Source organism: Camelina sativa, chromosome 5 (assembly GCF_000633955.1).
Source record: "Camelina sativa cultivar DH55 chromosome 5, Cs, whole genome shotgun sequence".
Taxonomy (NCBI): Eukaryota; Viridiplantae; Streptophyta; class Magnoliopsida; order Brassicales; family Brassicaceae; genus Camelina; species Camelina sativa.
Window position 1 is genome coordinate 16,758,181 of NC_025689.1, and position 10,542 is coordinate 16,768,722.

The 10,542-nt window shown below is 36.6% G+C and overlaps 1 protein-coding gene across 2 annotated transcripts; it reads right to left on the reverse strand.

The window, feature by feature from the left end:
- On the reverse strand, nucleotides 7,819–8,700 carry LOC104787067 (zinc finger Ran-binding domain-containing protein 2-like). Of its 2 annotated transcripts, XM_010512570.2 has the most exons (3): nucleotides 8,590–8,700; nucleotides 8,063–8,499; nucleotides 7,819–7,960 (listed from the first exon to the last, which is right to left on the reverse strand). In XM_010512570.2, the coding sequence occupies exons 2-3, from the start codon at nucleotides 8,466–8,468 to the stop codon at nucleotides 7,950–7,952; spliced, it is 417 nt and encodes a 138-aa protein (XP_010510872.1). In that variant the 5' UTR covers nucleotides 8,469–8,499; nucleotides 8,590–8,700; the 3' UTR covers nucleotides 7,819–7,949. The 2 variants fall into 2 exon arrangements, with proteins under 2 accessions (XP_010510872.1, XP_019101011.1); XM_019245466.1 differs by having other exon boundaries at nucleotides 8,063–8,628.

Consider the following 10,542-nt stretch of genomic DNA (forward strand, 5'->3'; position numbering starts at 1 on the left):
TGGAGCTGTTGCAGGGAGTGTGGTTGAGAGTGGCTCTGTGGTTGCTTCAGCTGATTGAGTCTTCATAAACTCTATAAAGGCAGGGTCAGTTTTGCGCAGGTACTTCTCGACTAAGGACAAATGCTCTAACTTGTCCTTCTGCTCAGCCACAGCTTGGAAATGTAGTGCTTCACGGGCAGCAAGCTCTGCATCACGAGCAGCAACCTCTGCATCACGGCGAGAATTATAAGCAGCCTGCTCTTCGATTTGACGTTGAGTTTCCCTCATTTGCTCTTGCAATGACTGAAACATTGCAGACTCTTGTTGTTGGTTTGCCAAGCCATTGAGAAGAGGTTGAAGAGTATGCTTAAGACTTCCAACTCCATACAGGTTTCCTCGTGAATCTTTCTGAGTAGACTACAAGAAAACAAAGAGAAAAACAAACGTTAAAGAGGCTGTAGAAATCAAAAGATAATTCAATGTGGGTTGTGAAAAGTGATATTTACCTGAATAAAGATGTTTGTGTAATCATCTGCTGTGAGCTCTGGAGGCTGTGAAGTATGTTCCCCAAGGTCGGACAACTTCTGCTGCAAGTTCTTCTCATAATTGAGAGAGATTTGCTCTGCCTTCCTGTCAACATAAGTACCATCTGGCTTGGTATGTGTCTTAATAAAAACCTCACCAAGACTAACCGGTCTTCCCAATTCCTTTTCCTGCAATGTTACAAAAGAATCAAGGGTTATGACATCATTTAAAGCTCCAAATGTAAAGAAAAACAAAATTTATGGGTATATAAAAGTTACTAACCATTTCGTTATGGATTTGTTGATAAGACTTTGAACCTGATAAGTGGACGTGAGGACCAAGACCACCACGATCAGACATACGAGCTTTAGAGTAGGTGACACTCCTTTGTTGTGCTTCTTCAGTCTCCCAAAAATCAACCATTATTTGCCAAATAGTATCTCTGATCCATATTGGTCGCTCTCCACTAGTCTTGGCATTGCAAATCATGTCTTTCATCCGGCGTTTGCAGATGAGCTCAAAAAACTGTTGAACTGTCCCAGTAATCAAAGGATCCCATGTGTGTGTTTTCTACATAGCAAAGACAATATAATGATGTTAGTGGAAACTCAACAAGTAAACCTATATGTGAAAAGGTTAAGAGAGAAGAAAACTGTACAGCAAACTCAATGAACCATCTCTGTTGTCTGTCCCGAGGCACACATGTCCAGCTGTAATATGGACCATCAAATTTATTTGTAAAAATTTTAGTAATGCTCCTTACCAGTCGCGATTTTTCGTCGCGAGTAAACCTGCAAACACAAAACAAGAAAAAAGATGTCAATGTTCTAAAACAGATAAGGACCAACACAAAACAGATGTCAAAACAGATTGAGTACTTATACTTATGTATATACGACCAACGCAAGACAAAACCTATTAAGAACAAACATCAAACAGACATATATATAGGTCCAACACAAAACAGATGTCAAAGATTGAGTACTTATACATATATATAGGCACAAAACAGAACCTATTAAGAACCATCAAAGATTGAGTACCAGGTCGTGTTTGGCATCGGTGTTGGGGAGAGGACGGTTGTAAACTTCTCACGGTTTGGAACTCTAAGCAGGGCATTTAGAGTGACAATCGTGTCCTCCTGGAGCTCCGGATTTGAAGCCTCAGAGCCTTCATGGTAGTTGTTACCGTGAGATGATGGCCGGCTCTGAGCTTGAGAGTTATCAGCTGGAGACGGTGGAGCGTCTTGTGGTGGAGGATCAGGTGGAGACTGTCGCGGATTGTTATGGACCTCCTCTGACAAAAGAGGCTGTTGAGTCTGACGTTGTTGGTTCACCGAGGTCCGGAAAAGAGTCTGTGGCGGTGGATAGTTGCGGATCTGTGGTGTTTCTGATGGTGAGGGTCTCGGGAAAACGTGGTCTTGCTCTTGCAGTGTTTTAGGATGGGGCAAATCTGCTGCCGGCGTAAAGTTGTATTGTGTCGGTAGAGGGTTTGGTCTTCTCGCTTCTTTGATGGGGGTCTACCCTTCGGTTCTTTGGAAGAAATTACGGTCCATCTTCCTCTTTCTTCCTCGCTTAACAGGAGCTTTGGTCGGAGCCTTAGTTGCAGACTTCGCCGCAGATTGCGTTGGAGCCATCATGAAGAAGAGAATCGGGAGACAGATGAGAAAGACAGACAGATAAGAGAAAGCAAATCGGGATTCAGAAGAGAAATCGGGAAGAGGAGAGTTTTCGAAGATGAGAGAGTTTCGGAGTTATCGAAGAGAAGAGAAGAGGAGAGTTTAGGATTAGGTTTTGGTTTCGGAGTTAGGGATTTTGGTTTTGGGTTTGGGGGAAAAATTAGGTTTTAGGTAAAGGGGGAAATCAAAATTTGTTTGGTTTAGGGGGAAATAATTTTGGTTTAGAGGGAAATTAATTTGGTTTCCCGGGTTTATTTGGGTTGAGATTAATTAATTCATATTTTCTTAATTTAGTCGCTAATTGGTCGCTAATTAGTCGCTAATAGTCATAATAATTAAACTAAAATTTTAATATTTAGAAACTAAATATTAGTCATAATTAAACTAAAAGTTTAATATTTTGAAACTAAAAGTTCAATATTTTGAAACTAATTAGTCATAATTTACAATTTAATATAAACACATAATTATTTATTTTAATAGAAACATAATTATTAATAATATTTGATACAAGCATAATTATCCAAATTGATACAAATATTTTACACAAGCATAATTAGTTAGGAGGATCTTCGTCTTCATCTACTTCATCGTCTGAAGATGATAAATTACATTGAAATTCATCTTCTGGTTCTGCATCTTCGACATCATAATCAAGATTTATTGGTTCATTTATTTCTTCTAAATTATCGAAAACCAGATCTTCAATAGTTGTCACCAATACAGCATCATCATTTTCTGTTTGCAAAAGAGTTGGTTCTTTGTTCTCATATTCTCCTGCAATGTTTCCCCTTGGATTAACTTTTAAAACATTGAGCCATTCCTTCCTTGGTTTCTTTGTGTATGGGTAGGGAATATAGCAAACTTGATGCGCCTGGGAGGCTGTTTAGGAATATCAACACAAATATATATTATCGACATTAAAAAATAATATCTATATATATATATGTACGTACCTAGAATAAATGGTTCGTATTTATTATATTTTCTCGATGATAGAACGTCTACAACGCCACCATTGCTCATTCGAGTGCCTCTACCCATAACAGGGTCATACCACTTACACTTAAAAAGTGTGATTCTCAAATTGACCATCCCCTCATACTCGAGTTCTATGATATCAGTTAAAGTCCCGTAGAAATCCGCTGCATCGGATGCATCAGTGTAATTTTCACCTTTAACACAGACTCCATAGTTACAAGTCTTTCGTCCAACACCATGATCACGTGTATGAAATAAGTAGCCTCTTGTAAAATACATTGGCCATGTTTTGACCTTGTTCAAAGGTCCATGCACTATCTCTTGAACCCAGGTAGGAAATGGATTTGTGGCGTTCCAGTAAGAAACCTGCATATTAGTCACAATATTATATTAGAATTATTTATAATATATAATAAAAATATTTTACATAAGGATTAAATAAAGACATACATAATCTTTAACCCATAAATGATATTCGTCAGCTCTTTTGGTGGAGAGTTCTTTTTCCGAAAGTCCTGGATATTTTGCACCAATAAAATCCTCGAACATACTATATATACAAGACCAACACAAATATATGAGAATTTTTGTGGATTATATATATAATAAAGTATATAAACTTAATTATACCTCTCAATTGGCTGAAAATAGTCACAATTTCTTAAAACATATGCATGTGCGCATTGATAGTCCCTTTCAGACAGCCATACTTCATTCATTTCTCCACTTGGACGGCCGATGTGAGTAAATATAGGAGGTACTCCAGGGACATGATATTCATGGGCTTCACCTTGATCAAATCGTGTTAACCTGACCAAATGAGAAAAGCAAATGACTTTCAAATAAATGATAACAGTTTTATCTACCTTGATTGATTTTAGAATTTACCTTGATTTTGTTTTTATATTATCGGCAAAGTAGTGCTCAGAGAAGTAAGCAATCTCGTCATTGATATATGACTCAACGATTGATCCAGCCGCATATCTTTTGTTCTTCGCTTTTCCTTTCAACTTTTTGAAAAATCTCTCAAAAGGATACATCCACCTATATTGGACAGGGCCTCCTAATTCAGCTTCGTAGGGGAGATGTATAGGCAAATGCTCCATCACGTCGAAAAATGATGGTGGAAAGATCTTTTCCAAATTGCATAGGATCTGAATTATGTTCTGTTTTAGAATTTGAATGCGACTTTTATGCAAAGTTCTCGCACATAAGTCCCGGAAAAATGCTCCAAGCCCTACAATATACAATGCAAACTATTGGGGTTAATTTCTTTATATTTACTATTAAATGACTTCAAAAATATAGGTATATATATGAAATTAATTAATACCTGATAATGCAAGGTGGACGTTCCGGTCTAGGAGTTCTGCAAAGATAAATGGAAGTAGTCGTTCCATAAAAACATGGCAGTCATGACTCTTCATGCCTGAAAACTTTCCATTTTCCATATCAACACAACTAGCTAGGTCTGACGAATAGCCATCAGGAAATTTCACCGAATGTTTGACACATTCTAGTAAACTTGTTCTCGCTTCTTCTGTCAAAGTGTAGGGTGGGAAAGGAGCTTTACCATCACTATCAATATGTAGTTGTGGCCGAGAACAGAATTTTTGTATATCCAATCTTGACATGATGTTGTCTTTTGATTTACCCTTCACACTCATAAGAGTATACATGATGTTATCCAAAACGTTCTTCTCTGTATGCATCACATCAATATTGTGTCGAAGATTGAGGTCCCTCCAGTAAGGCAGCTCCCATAAGATGCTTAACTTATGCCAGTTGTGTTGCTTCCCATAGCCAGCAGTCTTCTTTTCATGACCATTTCCACCAACGTCCTTGGTTTTTGGTGGTTTTACTTCAGCCAACCGCTCGTAATAAACTTGCTCACCGGTCAACGACTGAGGTGGATACTCTCTCGAAGCATCTTTTCCCTTGAGAAAGTCTTTCTTATTCCTCCTTAATGGATGACCGTGAGGAAGAAATCTTCGATGACAATCAAACCAACACACCTTCCTTCCATTAGGGAGATAAAACGACTTTGTATCTTCCATGCAAACTGGACAAGACAATTTTCCATGGGTTGTCCATCCTGATAACATGCCATACGCCGGAAAGTCACTTATCGTCCACATTAGCGCTGCCTTTAGATTAAAATTTTCATTCAAGGAAACATCGTATGCATCGACTCCAGTAGACCACAACTCTTTTAACTCCTCAATCAAAGGTTGGAGGAAGATATCCAGACTAGCTCGCGGATGATTTGGCCCAGAATTCAAAATTGTAAGAAACAAGAACTCTTCGTTCATGCACATACCAGGGGGTAGATTGTATGGAGTCAAGATCACAGGCCACAATGAATGATTACGAGACACGCCAAACGGATTGAACCCATCAGTGCATAATCCAAGATAAACGTTACGGGGTTCTTCTGCAAATCGAGGATTTTGTTCTTGAAAATATTTCCACTCCGCCGCATCTGAAGGATGACACATTTCTCCCTCCTTAGATTTGTGCTCAGCATGCCATCTCATCGCCGCCGCAGTCTTGTGGCTCTGGTACATCCTCTTCAATCTATCAGCAATAGGTAGATACCACATACGACTGTATGGTACTTTGGTTCTACGTCGAGGATCCTTTGGCTTCCATCTTTGAGCACCACAAAACAGACAAGTCTTTTCCTTTTCGTCATCTTTCCAGAATATCATACAATTGTTAATACAAACATCAATTGTATAATATGGGAGACCTAAATTGCGCATTAATTTTTCCGTCTCGTAATGTGAACCCGTTGCCTGGTTTCCTTCTGGTAAATACTCATTCAATATTTCGCACACTGAATCCAATAACTTTTCACTTATATTATACTCCGCCTTATTTTGCATGATTCGAGCAGCTAACGATAATTGTGAGTGACCTTCATGGCAACCATCGTATAGTGGATTTTTTGCGCCTTCTAACAAGTCGTAGAATTTCTTTGAATGATTACGTATTGGTTCTTCTACATTTTGAGAACTACCCTCATGATAGTTATCATCTAAACCCACATTATAACGAAATGCATCATTCACCATATCCACATATGGATTTTCTACTACATTACCCACATCTACATTACCCACTTCTTGATCACTACCAACATAACTTGTTCCTATATCCATATTGATTTCTTCCCCATGTCTATACCAAATATAATAATCAGGCATAAATCCATTGCTAAAAAGATGATTCCAAATTCTTTTTCCCGACATAAACTTATCGTTCTTACAACGACTACAAGGACAGTGAAACATACCCCCATTATTCTGTGCTAGAGATTGACTATTTGCAAATTCCATGAATTGCTCCATCCCCGTTGTAAACTCCGCCGAAAAATTGCCCGTCACTTCATCGAACCTCTTATACATCCACTCTCGAGAATTACTATAATTGTAATTCCCAGACATTATACAAGAATATATAAAATCTTTTTTTTTCTTTTTTTTTTTTGGAAGATTTTGTTTAAAATTTTTTTTGGAATATTTTTTTATTTTGGAAGATTTTTTTTTGTGTTTTTATGAGTGAGAAGAGAAGAAATGGTGAGTGAAGAGAGAAGAAGTGGTGAAGGTCGTATATATAGGCAATTTTGGCGACTACCAAGCGACTATTAAAATTCAGTCGCATAATACAAGTACACCAACCCCCAAACGAAGAAAACGTGAATTTTAATACCGACATGTTACGACTATTACACGACTACGTTACGACTCACCGAAAGTGTCGCATAATAGTCGCTAAATAACGACTACTAAGCGACAACCTGTACGACCCGCCGATATTGTCGTAATATAGTCGCCTAATTTGGTGACTTGTATGCGTCTACCTAGATAGTCGTAACTGAGGGACTACATAACGACAAGGTTACGACTGCGTTTATAATTTTACATATTAGTCGTAACGTAGTCGTTAAATGGCAACTATTTTTACGACTACTGAATTTTGTCGCAATTTAGCGACTACTGTACGATCATTTTTATTTAGTCGTAAAATAGTCGTAACAGAGTAACCAAATAGTCGCTAAATTTAGCGACTGAAAAATAGTCGTAAAATGTAGTCGGCTATGGGCTGTTTTCTTGTAGTGTGTAATCCTAATGGCCGGCCTCTAATTCTAGACGTTCGTTAGCGTGTGAAAACAATTTCCTCAGAGAGGTTGTAGTAACCTGTCATTTGTAGTTACTAAATGGTTACATGAGATAAATATAAAGTACGCCCAAAAGAATAAAAACGTGAAGGTGATTACAAGTTATATTTTTGTTTGTTGTTGGAACTGCTCATAGTTGTATTATTTCGTGGCACAAGTTGCCGGAGGTATCAGTATTGTGAAAGTATAGACTTGGGAGACACTTGGGTGGTTAATTCATTTTTAAAAAGGACTAAAAAAAAAACACACACACAAACAAACAAATAGTAGATCAATAGAGAAGTATTTGACTTCCGTATTTTCAAATACGTTGAACTTTCTAAAAGTAGTGTGCCATTTTTTAGAGATGGTATAAATATATAAAGAAAACGTATCTTCAATAATTTACGTGTATCGATTTTTTTTCCGAACTTTTTTTAGCTAGCCTCATTGACGTCTTAATCATATGTTTGCAATTATGTGCAATTTAACGTTAATTTGCACGAGTTTCGAAAAATTTCAAGCCAGCGTAAGAAGGCGTCAATGCATGTTAGAAACTTTAACACTTGTTGTAAGGTATACAATTAAAACAAGTGATTCTTCATCAGCTCTTTTCTCTTCCATCTAGACGCCACCTAGAGTCAGAAAGAGAACAATATATATAAATACAAAAGTACGAAATATCCATAATAACAGTACAAATTAAATTAGATGAAGGTGAATATTAATTCACGCACCATAATCTCTTGTTGTCTTGCATTTGAAGCATTCTGCCCTGCTTGCGTAGTTGTGAACCCCACAGCCGACTCTGGGACAAACCCAATCGCCAGTTTTCCAGCCGGGAGGACAAGCCGCGCCATCATTCCCGTAAGCAACCATTTGAGCTCCGTAGTACTGTTCTGTGTACTCGACTTTGATCATTCCACATCGGTAGCAACTAGTGCGGCTTGCATAATTGTGGCTCCCACAATTCAATGCACCACAATACCAATCACCAGCCATAACTTCAGTCCTGTTATACAAGTACGTTGACACATCTACCCCACCAAACTTGGGGTATCCGCATTTTTGGCATGACTCTCGTTTTTTGAAGTTTGGGTGCTGACACGCACCGCATAGCCAATCTCCTCCATTCCAACTCATCTTTTTCCTTAAGCGTATTTCTCAAAATCACCTGAAAGGTTTACTAGTAGTGTTTAGCCAACTTACTCAAAAGTAATAACTTATGAAGGATGAGGTTGAGTTTAACAAGAAGGGATGGAACCTGAGAAGACAAAAGACTGGTAAGCCAAAAGAAGCGGTGAACTTTGTAGTTTGAGGAACATGGCTTTTTATAACCATTAACAAGAGAATGTAAACTTAGATGCTGATTCCATCAACTTTCTTTGCAACATGAGGATATAGTAAAAATAATTAAATATCAAAGAAATTAAATCGAGAACTAGTTTGGTGGCAAGAATTTGGGACAAGATCATAAATTTGAATGCTGGTGCAATATAATTTTCTAGTCGTATTGGGTTTGTGACACTGACACAATGTTTTTTTTTTTTCTATAATCTTGTGATGGTTTTACAAACTCATTCTAAGAGAGTCTATCTACGTTAAAACATTATGGTGAAGTAGACATCCGATACCGATTAACGTAAAAGTTGAAACTGTTTCATGTGAAGGAGAAAAAAGTCGTGAAGGATAATAATTTGGAAGGAAATAACAAGAGCGTCCTCGAGGGCTTAAAGTGATTCTCAATTGCATTATTGTGGGTAAAAGAGAAGAGGATGATGAAGGGTATTATTCTCTTCTGTTGCCCCCCAATAACCATTTGTTCCAATTCTGCCCTTCATTCGTGGTCTAGCACCTCAATGGATTTCGAAATCTTTCATATTATCCGTTTTCGTTTTTGTTATCTTGTAAATAAATAAAAAGTGAACACTGTCCTCATATACGTTTGATACCTATTGTTATATTTATGGGAAAATGTCAAAACCATTTATTACTAATCATAATATAATATATGTTAATTCAAAGATCAATTCAATATCTAAAATTAAGAGGTTTCGTAAGTATAATCTACAAACCAAGAGACATATTAGATAATTCGTTTATTTTTTTTTATATAATCACTGATGGATTCAACTGTATTACGATAAAAATTAACTATATATATACAGAGATATTTAAGCATCATCTATACATAAAATTAAAACATATGCGACAATTAGGAAAGGTAATTAAACAAAGTTTCATAAGCTTCGCCACCTTATGTACTATGTTATGTGTGTATCTTTGTTTTCCTCCCACTACTCTTTTCAACTTTTATTTGTTTCTTCTAGATTTTGCAAATAACAATCTTTTTTTGGAGCAACAAAACATTATAAAAAATTATCATACTCATTTTACTAATTGATGCTTAAAATATCTTTACGCATCGGATTAGGTAGAAAATGAGCTTCATTGTCACGTAAAGATATTTTAAGCATCAATTTAGTAAAACTAAACCAAAAAATTGGTTTAGTAGTGTCCTACAATGTTTTGTTAAAGCTAATTTTCCATGAGTAGAAAATTTGTGATTTTAATAACATATTATATTGTGAAAGAAAGTATCGTAATTTAAAAATACAATATACCATTTTCCTTTAATTGCATGCGCATTGTACATTGGCGGATGGGCAATACAGTAGTACTGCTTGATTTTTATATTTATTAATAACAAGAAGTCACTTGGAATTTCACCGTAAGATGATGTCCAACTACTATTTGGTTTACAAAAAATTAGAGATAAATTGGCATTTAGAAAATAGAAAATAGAATATATATATACTATAGATGAAACTCCCCCGGGTATGCTCTCTTCTAGCTATTGTCTTAAGGGCCATATGGGGCAGCCATAACGCGGACAGTAATAAAGTGTTACAAAACTATATACTACTACATTCACTTAAGAATTTATTCTTTATTATAATGCCAATTTATTCTTTCTAACACTTTTATTCTTTTACTTCAATAATTCAAAAGTGATCATACCCAAGATTCACTGAGGCATGTCTACGTTCATTCTTTCCTCCCCTACATGAATCGGTTCAAATTAAGTTTAAATATATAACTTTTACCATTCCGAACATGATATTTTCTACGTTATCCTAAATTGTCCGATTTTCAATTCTTGTTGTCGGCTACTTCAACATTTACAGGACACTCTTAAATCGGAAAGATTAAGCAT

Bases quoted from the DNA above. Each gene is read 5' to 3' on its own strand.
- LOC104787067 (XM_010512570.2), bottom strand. From the start codon at position 8,468: ATGAGTTGGAATGGAGGAGATTGGCTATGCGGTGCGTGTCAGCACCCA.